General features: G+C 35.9%; 1 protein-coding gene and 1 non-coding gene across 3 annotated transcripts in view; both read left to right on the top strand.

Annotated features, from left to right (window-relative positions):
* Nucleotides 1-24,003, top strand: part of RIT2 (Ras like without CAAX 2) — a 347,266-nt gene that overhangs the window by 104,701 nt on the left and 218,562 nt on the right. For both annotated transcript variants that reach the window (XM_001497798.5, XM_070275631.1), the window contains exon 3: nt 20,056-20,129. In XM_001497798.5, coding sequence (XP_001497848.1) covers nt 20,056-20,129 — 74 coding nt within the window. The remainder of the gene's footprint in view (nt 1-20,055; nt 20,130-24,003) is intronic.
* Nucleotides 8,398-8,504, top strand: LOC111774847 (U6 spliceosomal RNA). Its single transcript, XR_002810150.1, has one exon. It is a non-coding gene; the product is annotated as a U6 spliceosomal RNA (small nuclear RNA).

The following is a 24,003-nucleotide window of genomic DNA, read 5'->3' as shown; positions in this document are numbered from 1 at the left end:
GGGAAGAGCTGGATAACCTGTCTATTCTGAGGTCAGTAGATTAGCAATGTTAAATCTATTTGCAACCTTAATACACCGTTGCCATGTGATGTAATATATTGATAGGTTCTGGAGATTGACATATATCTTGGCAGGGGAGCATTATTCTGCCTACTACAGATCTTAAAATGGATCACAATATCTACGCCAAGTAAAGAAATAGAATGGCTCAGAATACTCCCTCCTCCACTGGCTCGGTGATGCACTAGTCCTTGCAAGGGCTCAGCTGGAGGGTAAAGCGAATTCTTTCTATCGTCTGCTCCTTGAAGAAGTCACCTTCAGGCAGAAGGTGATACTGTGTCAGTCATATCTGGGTATTTTAAAATTACCTTTGATGTGGAGGAATACCTTTGAATTTTTTTCTACCTCCTAAATTCTGAAATTTCCATCTTATTTTACACACGAACACACGTGCATACATATCAGCAGGAGAGGCTGGATTCTTAATTCTCTTAATTTTGCCATACCTAAAACAGAACTTTTTATAAGTGCTTAATCCTTGTTAACTCATGAATGGCCCTTCGAGAAAAGGCTAAAAAAGTATTAGTTAGAGGATGTAAGAAAAAGAGAAAACAAAGAAAATAAAGTTTCAAAGAAGAGAAATTAAACTTTTAAGTCCCCAGAAAAAAATCTCAAATGCCCTGATGGACTAAACACTATTTCTCATTTAATTTTTATTCTAAATTCTCTTTAAAATTATCTTCCTCAATTCTGTTTCTCTGATCTCCACTTAATAAGGTGGAAGAAATCTTACAGATATCCAGGCTAACCACCATCTTATGTTTGAATCCTCTTTACCGCGTCTCCTCTACTACAACACATGCTTGCCTGCGTCCACTGTCTTTCAAGGAAACCCATCTTATCTTTTGTTAGTTCCTTGAGTAGATATATATTTTTCTTATGTTGAGCTAAAATATTTTTCCCTGTCCTTTAACTAAACAATTTAATTATTCGTCTTCCTCTTCCTCCCTTACAGCCACACAAAAAAATGTCTAATTCTTGTCCACATGAAACCACTTAGAATATTTGAAGATATTAAACATTCACTGTGTGACCTTTCTCCTCTCCAGGCTGAGCATCCTCCATTTCTTCATCATCTCTTCTAAAGTCAGGCCTCAAATTCAGATACCCGTCTTGTTCCTCCCTGTGTACATCACAGCCTATCAGTATCTCGCTCAGAGTGGTATCCCATTGCAATGAATGTAATATTTTGCTTACAGCCTGACCAGGAGGGAATATGGTAGGTTCTCAACTGCTTGTTCTAAATAAATGTAGATAGTTCCACATTCCCAATCCCAACCTGCAACAACTCAAGAGACCTTGCCTGGTTTTTATAAATATCTTACTTTGTTGACTCATATTGGCATCCTTATCAATAGAAAAATTTTCAGATATTTTATCGTAACTAGTGTATTGAATCCAAATCTCCTCATCCTGTCCATAGGCATTAGGGAAGGGACAAAAAGCAGCCTCAGAAAATTACATTGATCTCCAGTAACTGTTGTCTTATTATAAGCAGTCCATTTTTCAACCCTGTCAATGACCTTTTGCATACCAATTGTGTTATTTAATTATTCACTATTCTGTATTTTTAGCCGCCTTCCCATATGAACATGTATTATTCTGTACCTTCATTAAAACCATTAATAAAATGGAAAAACATGTTGTAACAATAGACAAGGTATATAGAAAACAGCTAGAAAACTTCCTACATCCTGAAACAATCTACCATTTATTGCGGTTGATAGAGTAATTCAAACATTTACTAATCCCTCCAGTCGTCTTTGTCCTGAGTTTATACTTATCCATTTTATCAACTGAAATTACAAGTCAAACACCTCTCTGAAGCCCATTTCCCAGCACAGTGATGGTTCAAAATGCCATTCATGCATTTTTAGAAGTCTAAAATGTCATTAATCTGAAAAAGCAGGTTTCACTCCATTGGCGTAGCTATTTACTCCTTTAAAATCTAATCACATATCTTAGTTTATTCTCTCTTTACAAATGTTAGTTTTATCTTCTGATTCTCATACAATTCTCCTACTAAAAGAGGATAAGAAGCCAAGAAATTCTGATGTTTTGGCCATTCATCACCCTTTTTCTCCCCTTCTTTCTGGATACATTGTCTTTTGTATCTTTTGCAGATCTTGACTTCTCTAAAGTGAGATTGAAACCTTCAACTCTTCTGATAAAATCCCCAATGTCCCTGGGCCAAGTACTGTTTCTCATCCAATTTCTAGTCCTAAATCACTTTATGATGATCTTGGCCCTCTCTGTTTTTGGAACTCCTCCTTAACTTGTCAACTTGGGTGGCTTGACCTTATCTCTCCAGTGGACATGCCCTCTACTGCCCCAAGAATACCCAATACTTCTTCTAGCTGCAAGTGGATGGGACATGCACATTCATACATAAGTGCATTACTTGTTCTCTCCCTTGCCTCACTACCCAGGGCCTTTGCTTTTTATAACCCCAGGTGATTTCTTTTACACGGAGTTTAAGGGAATGGGGGCCCTCTGCAGTCTGTGCTATATATAGCCTATATGGTCCTTAGCATTTGCGTTTTTAAAAAATGTGAACGTGCATTTTGAATTTCAGATTAATGTGAACTGATCAAAGTAGTGAAGAATATTATTTTCTTCTTATTGTTCAGTGCCTATGGAAAAATCATAGCATAAACAGAAGTTTAAGTCTTCTTATAGAGGTGTGGAAAATTGATTTGGAGTTGTTGAAAAGAGATATATTAGACAAGAAAAGGAGAGGTAAGTCACATCCTTACAAATCCTTACAGAGGAGATAATATTTGGACTGGGCCTTAAAGCTTGATTAGCATTTTCCATGATAGACATGTAGAAGAAGGCATTTCCTAGTAAAAATAGAGACATGGAAGCTTTTGGTCCCATGGTTTATTAAGGCAACACAAAACAGTCCAGTGTGCTTAGAATATAGGATGCACAGCACAAAGTGAAAGTCAGTTTGGAAAGTTTATTGCGGTGAAAGTGTCAGGAGCCTTATTGCAGGCTTTCTTGTACTTCGCTTTGGAAGATTTGGGGAACAATTAAGTTTCAATTGTTTTTCACTGAAATTCTTCTTCCTCTGCTTTCTCCTCCTCTTCCTCCTTCTTTTTCTCCTCCTTCTCCTCTCTTTTCTCCTCCTTGTCCTTCTCCTTTATCAATGACCTGTCAGTTTTAAATCCCAGCTGTTGTTAGCATCTCTTCATCCTCATTAGTTGAATGTCTCTTGGAATCACTGACTGTTTTACAAAAGTTGGTGGGAACACCTTGATTTAATAAAAATGCACCTGAGTATTTATCATCTTTTATTATTTTAGGTTCTCTACCTTTAGGTTAAAAAAATATGAGGGCAGTGATGGTATCTGTTTTGTTCACGTTATTCCCCAGAAGAAGATATGTACAAGGTGCTCACACTATTTTTTGAATGAGTAAACGAAATCCCTGATGCCTCATGTAGGATACAAGGTTAACATCACCAGCTGTTATGTCTGAACATCACCACTTTTATGTCTGATATAAAAGTATGGAACAAAGTGAACTTTGAGATAGGTGATAATTCCAGGTCAGTTTTTGTTTTTGTTTTTCTTCTCAAACATTCCTTTTCTCCAAAATTCAACCATAACATTGAAAATAAGAGGGAAGGGAGAAGAAGAGGCAGGAAAAAGAGTCACATCTATAAGTACCTCGCAACAGCACCTAACCAAGTAGGGGGGAAAACGTGCCAGTTACACAGCCTCCAGACTTGGCAAATATCTTCTACATTTGGTGCCCAAGAAGGGAGAGAAAAACTGAAGTGTAAATTATGTACTATAAAAATCAATCAGCAGTTGCATGCCCTTGTCTTCTGGCTAAAACACCAGGCTTTTCCCACTGCGTGGTGGAAAGGTAAATGGAGACCAGATGTTGGAAAGTGACACATAGACTATAAATGAGAACTGCTGCTGTGGACAAGAGAAGAAAAAACTAAATCATGCCCATAAGAAGGAGAAGGGATTAGTGCTAGCTCTGGGAAAAAATCCTTGTCACTAGAAGAGCTGGCCTAGTGGGTGGTCAAGCTCCTGTCCTCTTTAAAGAGGTGTGGGCAGTCACTTCTCTAGGATGATTTGAAGATGCCCAAAATTGGAAAGAACTTAGGCATACATCACTCACATAACCTCCAGTGGATACAGAAAAGTGAATTCTGAGGATATGCATCCTGAATCAGGCGTAAATTATAGTACTGTGGTTGCACCAATCGAGCAATGAAGCTGCCATTGCTGCCACTGTGCATTGGAGTGGTGTTTGCTATGCTTTATAATTCCTCCAGAAATTCAAATACCCAGGGCACAGACATCCTCATATGGCTCACATTTGAATCAAGGATTTGATTGGATATATCTGCTTGGCACAGCTTAGGTCACATGCTTGTAACTTTGTTGTAAAGAAGCCTGGGAAAGTGAGTTGTTGCTTCTCCCTCAGTCATGGGATGTAGGGCTTAAAGAAGTTGAGTGGCTACAAAGTTAGCAATTGTCCACTACACTGCCTTTTCCTGTCTTTTACTAAATGTGATTTCATGAAAGATTCAACTCTCTATTATTTACATCTAAATATTAATTTAATCTTGGAGCAGATTTGAGAGTTATGTATTCATTCAATTCATCTAGAAGTAGCATCTAAACTTCAAAGTAAATCTCTTTACTCATTTGATTAATCTTTGAAAAGCAACCAGTGTAGCAAAAAAGAATAGGTTTTGGGGTCTAACAGATCTAGTTTAGTCTCCCAACCAGCTCCTACTGGCTTTATGAGCTTTATAAAATTTAATGCCTCTCTCTCTTTTTTCATATTTAAATTGAGCGTATTGATATATACACACTGTGTCATGCAAATTAAATAAGCTAGCACATCTGAAAAAAATCAAGCAGAGTGCCAGACACAATGAAAGAAGAAGGGAAACTGAATTTATTGGCCACTTACTATGTGCCTGTCAGAATGCTAGAAAATGCATATACAAAGATGAATAAGGCATGCTGGATGCTTCCGAATGGCTAAGACTAAGAACAATATTGAGAACAGAATGTTTAAAGTGCTTTAATGGGACTGTATGCAAGGTGTTTTGGAAGTACAGGATGGGGCATAAAGTTCCTCACTGGGCAAGTAGAAGAAGGCTTCAAAGGGAAGCAAGATCAGTAATTTTATGTGTCAACTTGATTAGGCTGAGGAGTGCTCAGATATTTGGTGGAATGTTATTCTGGAGAGTCTTTGAGAGTGTTTCTGGATGAGATTAACATTTGAATAGTACTGAGTGAAGTTGATTGCCCTTCCTAATGTGGGTAATCCTCATCCAATCAGTTGAGAACCTAAATCCAATAAAGAGGCTGAGTAAGAGAGAACTTTGCCTGCCTGACTGATTGAGCTGGGACATCCGTCCTCTCCTGCCCTTGAACTGTAACTTACATCGTCAGTTACACTGGCTCTCCAGCTTGCTGACCTCAGATCTTGGAACTTCTCAGCCTCCGTAATTATGTGAAACAATTCCGTACTGCAAACAAATAAGTAAATAAAATCTTACATCTTAAGATGTAATTTAAAGGTTTAATTAGTATTTTATTAAATATTGGTTCTGCTACTCTCAAGAAGCTTGACTAATACAGGAAATAACCTATGAAATACTACCTCAATAATAAACAAGAGTTTAAAAAATAATTAAGGATGCCATTCCTTTATATTTTAAGCTCATATTTGGTCTTCTTTAATCAAAAAGGCCATCAACGACAGTGAAAGAATATTCTATATTTGTATTTTCAGTCTATGGAGATATACTGTCTTGCAACAATTTATCCTCTCTCTAGATGTGCCTTGGCCAATACAATAGCCCTGAGCCACATGGGGCTGTGGTGCATGTGACAAAATTGAGAGGTACTATAAGTGCAAAATACACAGTAGCTTTCAAAAACTTAGTATAAAACAAAAGAACGTAAGATATCTCATTAATATTTTCCTAAGTCGCTTACAGATTCAATGATATTTTAGATAAATTTAGTTAAAAAATATATTAAAATGAACTTTATCTATTTCTTTTTACTGTTTTAATGTGGCTAGCAGAAAATTTAAGCTGCATATGTGGCTAGTATGATATTCCTGTTGGACAGTACTGCTATAGGTCCGATAGCATGGGTGTGACCTGGTAGCTTATTAGAAATACAGAATCCCAGCCCCCAACCTACTGAAATAGACTGTGCGCTTTAACAAGATCCCCAGGAGATTTGCATGTACAGAAAAGTTTGTGAAGTACTACGCTAGTCCATTGTCCTAAAAATACCCCGTTCTTCCTCCATCCATAGAGTAAGTTTCATTTTTGCAGCCCTTATTCCTAGAGAGACTGACAAGGAAAGACTGATGTCACAAAAGGCAAGCCAAGAATTCTGAACATCGTATTTCTCTATGTCAGATTAATCTTTGGTATATGTACCAACATAGAGTTCAGTTGTGGAAACACCATACTCAGCACGCTTGGGACACAAAACAACTTCCTTTTTTCATCAGTTTTGAGAAGGAGGAGGGATGAGCCGTTTCCTTCCATGCATACATTGCTCTGCAGCAGGCTGCTCCCAAACCTGGGGTCCTTTCTGGTTCTCAGGTGCCCACATGCCTCCTGCATGTCCTTTGTTTCTCGGGTACTCCCCCAGTCTCTGCACCCACAGCTGTCAGCAGGGTTTTCCCTCCTCTTCACTCCCTTTGTATCATCCCTGCACATCATCCCCTCAGGCCCTGCTTTCTGCTTCCTCTCATGACAGCTAATTTTGTGCAAAAGTAATCTCAGAGTAAGGTGTTTGTGCTTGATAATAGCTTAATATTTTACCTCTCCTGTAGTTTTATTGCATTTTAATAGAGAGTTCCTGGAAATAAAATGGCTTATCTCAACTAGAAAGAATGAAGCAGAAAGGGTAGAATTTGGGGCATCACGCCACGCCAATAAGAAAGATATTTTGGACAGAAAGGTCTTTTAGTATCATTCTGTTTTCCGTCTCTATAACCTGTATTCATCAAGATTGCCAGATTTTATTCAACATGAAGATTAAATATGTAGAAGTTGTCATTATGTGAGATAAAATTGATATAGACTAGACGAAGAAAGAGAAAATCACTGGAAAAAAATTACTTAAGTCACGGACTAATTTTGTGCAAACATTGTGCTACTGTAAAAAATACAAACAATTAGAGAACTGGAACTGAGCATTTTCTCCTTTTTCTGACATTTGAGTTATTTAAAACATTCCCTTTTTAAAATGTTTTTAAAAAGTAAAGTATAATACAAATATAGAAAAGTATACAAAACAATGACTTATCACAAAGTAAACATCCAAATAATCTCCGTTCTGGTTAAGAAAGGATTTTCCAATAAATATAGCTTAGTTCGGACGTTTACTTTTGAATTTTTTATGAATGGAACATACTATGTGCATTCTTCTGTGTCTACCTGCTTTCACTCAACATTATATTGCTAAGATTCAACCATGTTTTAGTGTGCTCTAGTTTTCTAAATTTCATAGCAAAAATAATCCACTGTATGAGAACACTAGAGTTTATTTGTATATCAACTCTTGGTTGTTTCTAGTTTAGGGGTAGTTTGAATAATGCTGATATGCATATTTTCATTCGTGCCTTTTGTGCACATGTATGCACGAAACTGTATGCGTGCATATATTCCTGATGAGTGAAATTCCTTATAACTAATTGCCAAAAATCTGGTAAAAAATAACATTTATTTGTCCCTCACAGACCTGTAGATTACTTGGGATGTCTTTTCTTCAAACTGATATCTATCTTGCTTCTGAAACCAGCTGGCGTCTCAGGGCATATTCTTCTCATAGTGATGAAAGACTCAAAGAGCAGAGCACAAGTCCCACTTCATGCCTCTGCTTACATGAGATCCGTTAGCATTCCATTGGCCAAAGTCAGTCTCATGGTCAAGCCTAAAATCAAAGAACAAGGAAGTACTCTCCCCCCACTAGAAATCTATGGCGAGGGAGTATATATATATATCTGTACAGAGAAGAACTTGGAGCAATAATTCAATCTGGCACATAGGTTATGTGCGTGATCAGCTTTAGTAAATTGTCCCAAACAGTTTTCTAAACTGGTTGCATCATTTTATACTCCATTTGTAGTATATGAAAGTTCTCCTATCGCCACAAGCTATTCCCCACTATTTGAGGGTCAGTTTTTTAAATTTGCCATTCTGATTGGAGAGCATTTGCATCATATTATAATTTTAATTTGTTTTTTACTGATTATTAATGTGGTTGTGCAGCTTTAAATTTATTTATCAGTTGTTTGAGTGACCTCTTTATAAAAACTCAATCTCTTGTGCTCACTTCAGCAGCACAGATACTAAAATTGGAACAATATAGAGAAGATTAGCATGTCCCCTGTGCAGGAATGACATGGATATTTGTAAAGCATTCCATATGTTTTACCCCATCACCTCCTCAATCCCTGATGCCACTATCACTGCCTCCTAACCTCAAGGGAAGGAAGAGAAGGCAAAAGACTCCATACTTTTTTGATACTGCTCCCCCTACCTGGGAGACTCCTTCCTTGTCACCCTTCCCCAGTTCCCTCAGTGAGATAACTCTTAGGATACCTGAAGTGTCACCTCTTCTACGAAGTCTTTACCCGTTCACCAACCTCCATCTTCAAGTGGACTTATTGTATGGCTCTCGTTGTGCCCTCATTTAATGATAAAGGTCACATCTTATTGATCTTTATATCTCTAGTCCCCAGCAATATTTTCAAACATATTAGAAACTAAATAAACCTTTCATAAATGGATAACAAGTGAATGAAATTTCCTCTACAATACCATGGCGATTAAGACTTTGGATTCAGGCAGGCCTAAACCCTGTTTTTATAAGTTGTGAAATTGGGCAAATTATGTAACTTCTCTGACTTTTAATTTCTGATCTGTAAATGGAGGTGAGAATTTTTCCTTCATATGGTTTTTACGAGAATTAGATGACACAATTAATGTAAAAAATATACATATTTTTTACCATGCTTGTACAGTTTCAAGCTCAATAAATGACAGTAATAAATGTTATTACTTAAAAAAAAAAACTGTGACACCAGCCTGGTGGCTTAGTAGTTAGGTTCTCATGCTCTGCTTTGGTGGCCCAGGGTTCATAGGTTCAGCTCCTGAGACCAGACCTAGCACTGTTCATCAAGTGACACTGTGCTGATGCCCCACATAAAATAGAGGAAGATTGGCACAGATGTTAGTTCAGTGACAATCTTCCTCAAGCAAAAAGAGGAAGATTGGTAACAGAGGTTAGCTCAGGGCCAATCTCCCTCACAAACACACAAGCACACAAAAGCCCTTGATCTCCTGCCTACTTTTCATTGGAGAAGGTTGCCTCTCTCTGATTAACTTGTAGGAATTCTTTACATATTGTGGATACAAGTCTTTTGTTACTACGTGTACTTTATTCCACACTATGGCTTGCATTTTCCTTCTCTTTGAGAAGTGCGTTTGGTGAACCAAATTTTTTGTTTTAAGGTAGTCTCAATTTTACTAAATGTATTCCAAGTTGTCAATCTTTCACTCTGTAGTTAGTGTGTTTATATTAATTTTTTAAGAAATCTTATCACTCAAAGCTATGAAGGTGTTCTCCGACAGTACCTCCTGGAAGCTTTATTGTTTTGCTTTGCATATTTATATGTACAACCCATCTATAATTTATTTCTGTGTATATTTTAAGATAGCAGTTAAGTTCCATTAAGTTCAGTATTTGTTTGTGACTGATAGGACTACTTATTGAAAATATTTTCTTTTTCCTATTACTGTGAAATGCCAATTCTGTCACCTGAAAAAAGGATTCATTACAGGTTGGTCCCGTGGCATAGTGGTTAAGTTCATACTCTCCGCTTCATAGGCCCAGGATTCACTGGTTCGGATGCCCGCTGTGGACTCAGTCACGACTTATCAAGCCATGCTGTGGCAGGTGTCCCACAAATAAAGTAGAGGAAGATTTGCTCAGATGTTAGCTCAGGGCCAGTCTTCCTCAGCAAAAGGAGGAGGATTGGCAGCAGATGTTAGTTCAGGGCTAATCTTCCTTAAAGGGAAAAGAAAAAAGTATTCATTAATGTGTGGGCTCTCTATTCTGCCAATTTTCTATCCATGTGCCAATATCACATTGTCTTAGTTGCTGTAGATTAACAATGTCTTGATATATGGTAAAGTTTATTGTTCTTTTTTGAGATTGTCTTAACCATTCTTTGCCTTTTTTATTTACCTATTAATTTAGAATCATTTGGTGAATCTCCATCCTTCCCCCACATTGGTTTGGTATACATTTGTAGATCAATTAGAGGAAAATTGGCATTGTTGACATATTGAATCTTCCCATCTGTAAACATGGTATACACTTCCACTTACTTATATCCTCTTTAATTTTTCTCATAACATCTTACAGCTTTCTTAGGAGAAGGCTTGCAAAACTTTTGAAAGATTTATTCTTTGAAATTTGGTATTTTTGATGTTTGATATTTTTTGATGTTATACCATTAAATCATTTCATTTTCTATCTGTGTTGCTCACATATAGAAATAAAATTGATCTTTCTGTATTGACTTTACTGCCAGAAAACTCGTTAAATTCATTAATTTAATCTTGTAATTTATCTATATAATTTTGGAAATTTTCTACATACCCAAAAGATATTTTCCATAAATAGTGACATTTTTCCCTTTCTAAGCTGTTTTTCACATCATATTTTTGCCTAACTGAACTCATTAGAACCACCAGGACAAAGTGAATGAAAGTATTACTAATGAGTATTCTTCTCTTGTGTCCAATTTCTGAGGGACGGGTTTTAGCATTTCTCCATTAATCACGTTTGCTTTAAGTTTTGTTTAGATACTTAGTATTAGATAAAGCAAGCTGCCTTCTAAGCCTAGAGTTTGCTAAGATTCTTCTTTTTTGAAGCTTTGGATATTTTTAAATATAAGTGAACATTGAAATTTCTAATTAACTTTTTATTTTGAGATAATTGTAGGTTCCCATGCAATTGTAAGAAATAATACAGAGAGATCCCATGTTCCTTTATCGAGTACTCTCAGTGGCAACATCTTGCAAACTATAGTACGGTGTCACAACCAGGATATGGATATTGATACAATCAAGATACAGATCATTTCCGTACCGACAAGGATCCTTCCTGTTGCCTTTTAATTGCATACTCCCCTCCCTTCATAATGTCTAGCAACCACTAATTTATTCATATCCATAATTTTGTGATTTGAAGAATATTATATAATTGAAATCATACAGTATGCAAGTCTTTTGGGATTGGTTGGTTTCAATTAGCATAATTCTATGGAGAGTTATCTAGGCTGTAGCATGTTTCAACATGCCATTCCTTATTTTATTGCTAAGTCATATTCCATGATATGATTGTATGACAGATTGCATAACCATTCACCTATTGAAGGATATTTAGGATATTTCCCATTTTTAGCCATTTTGAATAAAGCTACTATAAACAACTTGGAAACTTTTTTCAATTTGTTTTTGTGTGACATAAATCTTCATTTCTCTGCAATAAATACCCAGGAGTGCAAATACTGCTTTATATATTACATGCAGGATATATATAAAGAAACTTCTAAATTGTTTTCAAGAGTAGCAGTACCATTTTACACCGCCACCAGCAATGTGTGAGTGACCCAATTTTTCCATATTCTTACTAGCATTAAGAGTTGTCACTATCTTTGGGGCTGGCCCCGTGGCCGAGTGGTTAAGTTCGCGAGCTCCGCTGCAGGCGGCCCAGTGTTTCGTTGGTTCGAATCCTGGGTGCGGACATGGCACTGCTCATCAGGCCACGCTGAGGCAGCGTCCCACATGCCACAACTAGAAGGATCCACAACGAAGAATATACAACTATGTACTGGGGGGCTTTGGGGGAAAAAAATAAAATCTTTGGAAAAAAAAAGAGTTGTCACTATCTTTTTAGTTTAGCCCTTCTGATAGGTATGTAGTGATAGGGTGTTGTGGTTTTAATTTGCATTTACCTAAAGATAATAATGTTACACACATTTTTATGCACTTATCTGTCATCTATAATCCTATATGGTAAAATGTCTCTTCATGACTTTTGCTCTTTCTAGTTGGATTGCTTGTTTATTTGTTTCTTGTTATTGTTGAGTTTTGAGAGTTCTTTATGTGCACTAAATACTAGTCCTTTGTCAGATATGTGGTTTGTAAATATTTTCTCCCACTCTAGCTTGTCTTTTCATCCTTTTAATGGGGTCTTTATTGAGTAAAATCATTTTTTTTTATTTTGATGAAATCCAATTTATAAATTTGTCTTTTTATGGACTGAGTTTTTGTGTCAAATACAACAACTTTTTGCCTAGCACTAGATCTTGAAGATTTTTCTTATGTTTTTTCTAAAAGTTGTAGAGTTTTACATTTCACATTTACGTATGTGATCGATTTTAGACTAATTTTTGTATAAGACTTCCCTGGAGGGTCTTTTTAACCCCCTATGGATGTTAATTTTTCCCACTCCATTATGTTGAAAAGGCTATCTTTCTTCCATTGAATTGCTTTTTCACTTTTGTCAAAATGTAGTCAGTTATATTTGTGTGAGTTTATTTCTGGATTCTCTGTTCTATTCCATTGATCTATATGTTTATACCTCTGTCAATACCACATAGTCTTGATTACTACAGCTATAGAATAAGTGTGGAAATCAAGTAAACTGGTTCTTTTCACTTTATTTTTCTTTTTCAAAATTGTTTTAGCTATTCTAGTTCCTTCCGTCCTCATAAAAGTTTTAAAGTAATTGTGCTCGTATCCATACACACAGACAAAAATACATTCTGGGATTTTGATAGGAATTGTGTTAAATCTTTACATCAATTTGGGAAGAATCAACATCTTTACCATGAAAATCTTATGCCTCTGCATTTATTTAGATCTTTAATTTCTTTCATTAGTGTCATGTAGTTTTTAGCATGTAAGTCCTGTATGTGTTTTTTTTGCACGTACTTGGGTTTTTAAGCTGTCATTTTATTCAGTTCCAAGTGTGAGATATATGAGGCAAAAAGAAAACCCAAAGAAATCACCACTTGGGTCCTGAAGTTCCTAGCCAGTCTGCCTCTTTCTCTCCTCCTTTCAGAATCTTCTTATGCTTGTTTTGTATATAATGCTCATGGTTTTATGCTGTATATAGCAGGAGGCACATGGAAAAGTATATTCCATCTTCCCAGAAACAGTAATCTTGGTATAAATTAAACCTCTGCTACTAGACATTCTCATATTGTATCTTTGGGATCCAGAGGTCCCTTGGAGCCCTTCTGGAGGTGTCCATCAGGTGAGGGTGAAGAACCAGTAGGACTCTGAGACTCCCATGATTGCCCTGAACGTAAAAGCTCTTTTGATTTCTGTGAAGAGATCATCTGTATTTAAACTCATTCTATCTTATAAAACCTCTGGAAGGCAACTATTGCACAGATCACGCCCTTAGGATCATCATAAAGACTTCCACCATGGGCGTGGTGAATGGGGGCAAGAAAAGTAGAACAAGTGATGCCATCTTTCTCTGCTGAAGAATCTGGGAAGTAGAGAACATCTGCTTCTTTTCCTCCTCACCCAAGAGCAACAATCAAGTAAGGCAGAAACAAGGGTCTTGAGACATTCCACATCAGTGCCCGTGGCCTAGTCTTGTTGCCTCTCCTCTCTATTTGACAGAAGAGAGCCAGGGGATCAGGTTTCCTGTGGATCCCTCCATCTTCTTGGGCTGAAAAGTAAGGGTTATAGGGCACTGACATTGAAAGGATGTCCTGAAACATTTTCTGTAGATGACAGCTTTGGGGAAGAGCATTGGTTTGTCTGCTGTCTCAACAACCTCTTGCCCAGGCTGCAGGTCTATCACTAGAAGATGACTAATATTTCCTATCAAAAGCTCCGTCAGCTTGTCCTTGCTCTGGGAAGCCATAGTTGGGAATGTCATCTTCCAGTAGTGGTCCTCTGCAAGTGAAAACCTCCAGATGGTTTCCTGAGGTTCCAAAGGAAGCACTCCAGCTTGTGACAACTCATTGGGTCTAATGTGTGTGACAAGACCTCCTGCAAGGCCAGGCAGAGTCATTCACTGAAAAATCTACCTGCAGACCCTTCAGAATGCATACAGTTGGCCACCATGGGATCAGACATCCAGCAACATTTGGCTTCTCCCTGGTGGTGGCAGAGAGATGCTGGTTGGTATGGCCTACCCTACAAGGATCTGCTTGTATGTGTAGGGGAAAGATTGCAATTGCTGTATAACTCAAATATCATCAAGAGACCTTACCTCTCACAGACCTAAAAAAATTTGACTCACTCTCAATTTTACAGCATGGCAAAAAAAAAAAAAAAAAAAAAAAAAAATCTAAACTCTTCCTTATAACTCCTATGAATTTCCAGGACTTATTTTCTAATGGCACCTCTTTCTTCAGCTGTTATTTCTATGGCAGGGAACGGTGTTCTTTTTCATCCTGAGTCATCTTAGAAGCTAAATTCAGTCAGTTTTCAAAAGCTTTTCCCTACCCAATTAGTATATAAATCCAACAAACATGTATAAGATTTCACAGAATGTTTAGGTTCAAGAGGAGAGGTTCTATGAGAACACATGTAACTCTCTTTCTCTTTTTTCCTGGCATCTCTCAGCCTCCCTCTTTCTAAATCTTATTTTCCACCTGCTTCCTTTGAGGGCTGACTTCAGCTCTACTTCAGTTCCTCTGAGCATCTTCTGTCTTCCCAAATAAGCACCTTTCAAAATGTATGTGCTTCTAATGTAGCACTCATTAAAATACAGTGTAATTGCCATTCATTTTTATGTATTCCACCAAGACTATGAACTCTATGTGGGTAGAAATCAACTACGTCTTTTTCAACATTGTAGACTCTGTGCCTATCAGAAGGTGTAGCACAGATTACACACTCAAATAAGTATTGACATCATTATTGATAAATATATTGATACATTAGATTTGTGTCAGTCCTGATTCAGCCATGATTTAACTTCTTGTTCAAAAGAAAGTGTCCAGTACAACGTGTTCCAGGATGCTTCTGCTTTGTACACACACACACACACACATATATACGATTAGGAGGATTTATTTAAGTAATTCTTTGAGAAAGTTCTTATAGATACATTATTCAAATAGCTTTATATTTTTTATTATCTTTTTCTTAATGGGTCAGTGATTAATGTCCTAGAAATGTGTAATAGCTCAGAGTTATAGAAATATATCTTTGCAACAATATCAATTATACATGTCTGATATTTGGGTAAATCATATAATTATTCAAGTATCATAAGATTTTTTACAAGTCATTTAGGGAAAATTCAACAATAACCTTCTAATATTTTCTCTCAGTTTCAAATTGTGGTTTTAAACTATCCCAATTTCATAGTTACAACCAAAATATTTTAAAGGTATTTAAATACATGTTTGTCCTGTAAAGAAATTAAATGGATTATTTTGGGCAAATTATCCAGAACACCTTAAAGTTTTTAAGTTAATTAAAAGCTTTATTTTTTCATGATTATTGCAAATATATCCTGCTAAACTCTCTGGGACTTACTTGTTGGGAAAAAGCTGTTCCCACATGGGTAAATATAAATTGCAGAAGTGATTTAGTTTTAATATAATTTCATGCTTAATTTGAAGCAATATTTTTAAAAAGTTACGACATAGCATGCCTTGAGTTTGAATTTTGGTTTCTTTTTTTTATAGGACATCATATATGCCATTTTTGTTGATCCTTATAAAACTCTTATGCACTGGCTAGCATGTACTATTATCTCCATCTTACAAGTAAGGTTAGGTGGCTGGCCAATCATAACTCAATATTTAGTGATGGATTTGAGGCTTTAACACAGGCCTTTGGTGATTTCTTCCTGTAAAATTCTGCTGAAGATGGAGAGTGAAGAGGACACATTTTAAGAGAAGCAATAGTCTCAAATCAAACAGTATTTTCAAATGGATTTTGAGGTGGTAGATACCTCCAACAATGTTACTCCATTGTGTTTTCTTGTGCAAACAATATAGCAGGCAGTTGCTACCATTTCTGTGTTATAAAGCTTTGTGCACATTTGGTCTCTTGCTCGGGAAGATAAATGAGCTCACTTCAGGGTTAGGTCTATAGGCAGATGATTGAAATTCGGCGAGTTGTTTATATGCATTCAAGAGAGTATTTCTGTCACTGCATTTCTGCATGGGAGGTCTCAAAGGGAGTGGATGGATGGCAACAGATGGGAAGATTGTTTATTGGGAGGAAATGAAAAGGATTAGTTTCTATGGAGGCCAGGCAAGTGACCTAGATTCACATCACTGGCATGTGTACTCTGATAGATACTTTTTAAAAGAGAGAAAGAAATTGGATAGAAGGCCTGGCTTAATTTCCAGCCAATTCATATCAAGTCTCTTTGAAAGGGTTTTCTGATCCCAAGAGAAGCTTTTATTTGATATACGTTTCATGTGATGGGTTTATCTAGGGCTCAGATAATCACGCAGAGCAGTTCTCCTCTGGGTTACTCAGCATGCTCCTGGCCTCAGCAGGCTCTTTTTTGTGGTCTTTGTGTTTAAATAAACAAACATGAAATCTGAAAGACTCACGTGTGATCCTTGGGTCACAGTGCCCTTTTCAGAGTAACTATTGTTATTTCCCTATGAAATCGAAAAACGATCTTATGCATCTTCAAAAAAAGATTACAAGTAATTCCACAAGATTTCTCTTTTTGTGAGAGGAAGGTTAGTGAAATCACAAAGAACAGTGGAATGGAAAATAGAAACTTGTGTTGTTCATACACTGAATGGTATAGAATGGCTGGTAGTTGCTAAAACCACACTAGATTGACTTCCCTGTGATTTATACTTCCCACAAGTTCATCTTTCTGGAGTACAGTCATAAGGAATGAATTTCCTCGAAGGTAGGCTATCTTCCCTATAAATTTTTGAATCTTAACATCTCATTGCATATATATGTGTCTTCCACTATGAAGGTACAAGTTTCTTGAGAGTAGAGACCATGGTTGTGTGTGTGTGTGTCTTTATATCTCCAGAAGCTAGCAAAAATCCAATTTTGAGGAGGTGCTCAGTACTATGCATTGAAAAAGTGCCTCCTGTGGTTGAGCATTACTACTGTCTTAATTTTGAAAATAATTCATTTGTTTATTTGTACTTCACAATCAACAGCATGAATAATTATTGAATTGTGCCCAAATTCAATTCTGTTCTAAATGCTTTTAGTAGTGGTTCAGTTTGCTCTTTATTTATAATATAAATGGTGAGTAAAACAAAATTGATGTAATGAAATAAAGCTCTCAGATCTCTCCCCAGAGCTTCAGAACCAGAAATTCACTGTTTTCACTTGAATGACACATAGACACCGCAGAGTCAACATTTCCCAAATTGAGCTTGCGGTCCTCCTCCTTTCTTCCCTCTCTCAGGAAATGTCATAACTATCTGCCCATCTGCCAATGCCAGAAATCTGAGAGCTTCTCTTGCGTCCTGCTCCTTCCACCTTATATGTCTCCAAGTGCTATAGGTTCAACTTTCTAAACATCTTGCAAATCTGTCAGCTTTCCTCCAATGCTATTGCCACTATCATGTTATAGGTCTCCATCATTTCTCACCTAGATTACCAACTATCTACCTAATCTTTCTGGCTTTCTACCTTAAAATTCATTCACGATATTTCAGCCAGAGTAAGCATTCCAAAATGCACATCTGATGATGGTCGCATAATAGAGTCCAAATTTCTTAAAAACAATAACTATACTTAACCCTTATTAAATGTTTACTACATCTAGGATATTGTACTGGTTGCCTTCCATACATTATCTCGTTGAACTCTTTGAACAACTCCATGAGGTAACTACAAATAATATCATCATAACTTTTTCAATTGAGTAACATACATTTTAGAGAGATCATGTGATTTTCCTAAACTTAGACAGCTGGTAGTGGTAGAGCCAGGGTTCAAACTCAAGCAGTCTGACTTCAGAGGCATCACTCAAAAATATGAGTCCACTTAATATTTATAAGCAAATTTAAATTCTCAAATTTTATCTACCAACATTCTCTTTCCTAAGTTCTAGGATTTAGCCACACTGGAATTATCTAAGTTTCTCTTCTGTTCCATCCTCTTTATAACATCTGGGATTCTGGCTTTCAATTTTTCTTTCTCTCTCTTACTTCTCTTTCTTCTAACTTCTGCTCAGTTTAGGTGCTACTTCTTCCAGGAAGCATTCCTTGATTTTCTAAGTGTATGTCAGAACAAAGATTGAAGTCATGCAAAGAATCTTTTCCAATCACAATGGAATGAAACTAGAAATAAAAAGGAAAAGGAAAATTGAAAGACTTATGAATATGTGGAAATTAAACAACAAATGGGTGAAAGAAAAACATCAGAAAGTAAGTTAGAAAATATCTAGAGATTAATGAACATGAAAACACAACATTCCAAAACTTATGAGGTGACGCAAAAGCAGTGCTAAAAGGGAAATTTATAACTGTAGATGCTTCTTTACAAAGAAGAAAGATCCCAAATTAACCACCTAACTTTAAACTTTAAAGAACTAGAAAAAGAAGAACACATTAAACCCAAAACTAATAGAAGGAAGGAGATAGTAAAGATTAGAAGACAGGTAAATAAAATAGATAATTAAAATCAGTTGAGAAAATCAATGACACAAAGAGTTTCTTCTTCAAAAAGATGAACAAAATTGACAAACCTTTAACTAGATTTACTAAGAAAAAGAATTTACTCAAATAACTAAAACCTAAAATTAAAGTTGAGGACTACCAATGTCACAGAAATAAAAAGGATAATAGGAGAATCGTATGCAAAAGAATGAATTTATACCCTTACCAAACAACATATAAAAATATTAACTGAAAATGGATTGATGACCTAAAGAACAAAAGTAGAATTATAAAACTCTTAGAAGAAAACACAGGATTAAATATTCATAACCTTGAATTTGGCAATAGATGCTTAGATATGACCCTAAAAGCAAGAACAACAAAAGAAAAATTAGATAAATGGGACTTCAAAAACATGAAAAACTTTCATTCATCAAAGGCCATTATTAATAAAGTAAAAAGATAACCTACAGGAGAAAATATTTGCAAATTATATATCTATAAGTGTCTAAAATCCAGAATATATAAAGAATTTGTACAAGCTAGCAAGAAGTACACAACCAAAACATTTCTTAGTTTTCACTATACAAGTCTTCACCTCCTTGGCTACATTAATTCCAATGTATTTGATTCTTTTTGATGCTATTGTAAATGGAATCGTTTTCTCAATTTCTTTTCAGATTGCTCCTTGTTAGTGTATAGAAACATAACTGATTTTTCTGTGTTGATTTCATATCCTACAACTTTGCTGAATTTATTTAGCAGTTCTAACAGTTTTTCAGTTTCCTTGAAGACTCTTTAGAGTTTTCTGCATATAAAATTATGTCGTCTGCAAGCAGAGAATTTTATGCCTTCTTTTCCAACTTGGGTGCCTTTTATTCCTTTTTTTGCCTTTTTGTTCTGGCTAGAACTTCCAGTACTATGTTAAATACTAGTGGTTAAAGCAGGCAGCCTAGTCTTGTTCCTGATCATAGAGGAAAAGCTTTTAGTCTTTCACCATTGAGTATGAAGTTAGGAGGCAGTGCAGTGCATGATTAGGAAAGAATGGATACATTTGTTCCACAGCTTGTTCTCTAGGTAGCGTGACTACGGCACCTCAAATCGTGAAATTCTTCTGAAGAAGAAATCCACCTGACTTCATTTTAAGCAGAAACTACTGTTTCTATAATCCCTGGGGTACATCCTTCTCAACCAACGTACTTTAAGTAGATTCTCTGATTCTCTTAATTAGTAACCTATTTAGAAATTCTTCTTTGTTATGAAATCTAAAAATAAATCATACATTTTCACTTGGATCTATTTAAATGTAAACTTTGTCTTGTGTTTTTTCAGAAGATGCTTACAAGACCCAGGTTAGGATCGACAATGAGCCAGCTTATCTGGACATCTTGGACACTGCTGGTCAGGTAGGTGATTTTCTTAGATGTCTCCAGTCTCTGAGGCCAGTTTGAGCTTTACCCTCAAATACCTTTATCACAAAATGCAAGATGAGTTTAACTATTCGAACAGAAGAAGAACTAATTTGCAATAGCAATCAGGAATTAAATAAGACAAGAATTGGCAGGAAAATGTGACTCTTTGCCAACCAGACTATTTCAATATTGCCATAATTGTCTTAATATAAAAGTGTAGGTGTAATATTGCCAGTGAGACAGTAAAATCGATGAAATGGTTTATTACTCTTCTTCAGATGTGCACAAAACTCTGTCTTAGACCCTAATCCAATGATGATTTTTATTGGAAAACTTTGATTGAATAGGAAAAAGGAAGATCTACTTAGCAACTGTGCTCATGGAACCAAGTCTAGGGGGACCGTTTACTGGAATGGGGGACATAACCAAACTTTATCATAATATAATACATTATTTTATAAACTTGTAAACAAAAACAAGAAAGAGGAGGAGAAGAGACTAATTTGTGGGATATAAAAATAAACATAGAACTGAAATACTACCCAATAATTTTAAGTAAAATAGGAGGAAAGGAATCAGAGTTAAAACATTTCAAAGTCTTGATGTGTTGGGAAGGAGGATATAGATTCTATTTAACTCCATACTTTTAAAATAATCACGTTAAAAATATAAATACATTGAGGCCAGCCCCGTGGTGTAGTGGTTAAGTTCGGCACAACACACTTTGGCAGCCCGGGTTCATGGGTTCAGATCCTCGGAGACGACCTACACCACTCATTAGCCATGCTGTAGCAGCAACCCACACATAAAGTGGAGGAAGATTGGTACAGATGTTAACTCAGGGCTAATCTTCTTCAAGCAAAAAAAATAATAATAATATATATATATATAAACATATCTATTAAACTCCAGACATAAAACATATAACTCTCTAATTTGTTGTAAATGTGAAACAGCTCTAAAAAAATGAAGTCTTAAAGACTATAACTTAAAAACTAGCAGAGGGGAAAGGGAAGAATAAATTTTAAAGAATTATTAATAAAATATACAGCATAAGAGAAAGAAGGAAAAACAGGGTAAAAAGAAAACATAATATAATATACAAATATAAACATATCAGGAACTAAAATAAATGGAAATGGATATCTCTCTTCCAGAATAGGCAAGTATTGTCGAGGTCATACAAATAAAGAAACAAAACTAACGTATATTTGTTTGGTTTAAAAGATACATAAAGGTACAGAAAGGTGGCAAATCAAAGAATGATTAGAAAAATGTAGGCTGAAAGTAACCAAACCTAAAGCAGGAATACCTGTATAATATCAGACAAAATAGATTTTATGGCAAAAAACATTATTACGATATAAAAGTGTCAGGCTGTAATGAAAAAAATCGTCAAAATCATTAAAAAATTCTAGCATATAATATCCAGGTCAAATGGAGAGAATTATACAGAAAAATATATAAATCCAAAATCATATATAGTGGGAAATTTTAATGCACCTCTGTCAGTGAGCGTTGGATCAAAATGTAGTATAATTGTAGCAGATTTGAAAACACATTTAACTTAAATAGAATGCTGTAGTCAATATGAGTAGGCATTCTTTTCACACACACATTGTTTACTTTTTTATTGTTTTCTAATCTAATTGTGAAGAACGTGGTCTGTAGAAGATTGATTATTTGATGTATGCAAAGTTTTACGTTTTGGCTTAGAAGATGATAAATGTTTATGATATATTTAAGCTAGTGTTTACCCCTTAACAGGAAAGGAGAGAGATACAAAGTGGACTTCAACTCTATTATAATGGTTTATATTTTATAAAAGTTCTAATTAAATACAAGAAAATGTTAATAGTTGAAAACTTATGTCATGGGTACACAGGTCTTCATTATATTATTTTCCTTTGTACTTAAACAAATTAATATCTTCCAAAACGTGTTTTATTATTTCATCTATTTGATGAAACTATTTAAAAATTAACAACATTAATTGAAATATTGATAATGTACAAGCCACTGGATGTAGGTGATCTCTTTCTATATTTATAAGATATATCAAGACTGTTTGAAATCTATATATTAACAAAGTTATTTGTTTCCAGGGACATTGGGATAGTGGACTTACAGGGGGGAAAACTGTTGAAACTATTGGGGATACTTCAAATGGAAAAATTATTTCTATTATTTGAAAGAGCTGTCATATCCAAGGGAAAGTGCACTTTTTCTTTTAGGGAAACTTTAGGCCAAATTGGAAGATGTCTGAGTAGGTTAAATTTCACTCAACCTAATAAGGTATTTGTAACAACTAAAATCCTCAAGCCAAAAATGACTGCTTTGGAAAATAGCAAACTTATATCCATGAAAATACTCAGCTAGAATTATGCTTTGGTAGAAAGGAAAATCCTTCATTTTTAGAATATTCTTTTAGTCTACAAGTATGTATGAATGTGTACCTGGTCCCAACTGTGGTGCTAATGTAATCGTGAATAGTGGAGATGATTTTCCTCCCCAGTGGTGTACGGTTGGTCGTGTTACTGCTTAGGTCAATGGAATGTAGGCAGATGAGGCAATCTGCTAGTTCCGGGCCAAGGTCTCATGAGGTAATAAGGATGTTTTTGCTATACCCAAAAAGAAGAGCATGAGTTAGGTAGTCCTTGGCCCCAGGAGAATGAGGAAGAATGTGGAGCAGACCTACACCCAAACCAAAGACTGGAACAAAGCCCAGCCCACTCACAGCCTGAAGCAGATCTGCTCCAGCCACCAGATAGACTTAGAAAATCATGAACAAGAATTGGTTCAAGTCCCTACATTTGAGGTGGTTTGCCATGCAGCATTTTTGTGGCAATAGCTGATCGATCCAGCATAGTGGAGCATTTGTTAGTTCAGTATGGCTAGAGATGGAGAATACTACATGTTTGTGGGGGAAGTGGTGAGTGATGAGAGACAAATCTGCATACATTCACTGAAGTGCTTTCTAGCTCTGAGACTCTGTGCTCTGAAAAGAATGAAAAACTTGCAAATATACAATTAAAAAGATAGAATTATTACATTTGCATACTATTAAGTATTTTTCTAAGCCAGTCTCAACTGCAGCCAAACATACATCAGGAATGCATCAGGCTTAAAAGAGGGTGACTTGTTGGTTCCCAATCAGTTGTTATACTCTCACATGCAAGAGAAAGTCAATACAGCTGAGTCAACAAAATCCAAGGAGACAATACCATTGAAATATTTTTAGTAATACATGTTGTGTTCTTTTGGTACTTTTACTTTTTAACACTTGTTGAAATTTATCTTTACAACAAACCCAGGAAATAGATAGAAAAGTTATTATTACTGTGAGCCCCTAAAATTTGAGTAAAATGTTATGCAAAGAAATGAAGTGGCTCTCCTTTTGGAGACAATTTTGTACTTGGGCTAAGTCCCACTGTGCTTCAGTGTTTGTGCTATGCACATAGACTTCTAAAGCCTCAGTAATCCCATGGGACAAAGGGGCCATCACCAAAGCTCATGTTGGAAAGGACTTTTACCCTAACCATTCTTCCAGTGTTACGGTTCTTTTTTCAATGCCCAATGCTCCCACCTAATGCTCATGAAACCTATGTTTGGTCACTTCAAGTGATTAGGTACTCTGCTTCTGGAAGCAGATAAGGAGAGCTTTTAGGAAGATTTAATTGCTAGAAAGTGTTTTCTTGCAATGAGCTAAAATTTTCCTCTCTATAGATTCTACCTACTTGTCTCAGATCTATCCCTTGGAAAAAAATATATTACTCCTTTTATAAATGGAACATATAAGGCTCATAGAGATTAAGTGATTTATCTGAGGCAACACAGCAAGCTTTTGAGCCAGCTTTCTTGACTCCAT

The sequence above is a fragment of the Equus caballus genome, chromosome 8 (assembly GCF_041296265.1).
Source record: "Equus caballus isolate H_3958 breed thoroughbred chromosome 8, TB-T2T, whole genome shotgun sequence".
In the NCBI taxonomy this organism is placed as follows: Eukaryota; Metazoa; Chordata; class Mammalia; order Perissodactyla; family Equidae; genus Equus; species Equus caballus.
Note: the sequence above shows the minus strand (reverse complement) of the source record. Positions and strands in the feature narration are given on the sequence as shown.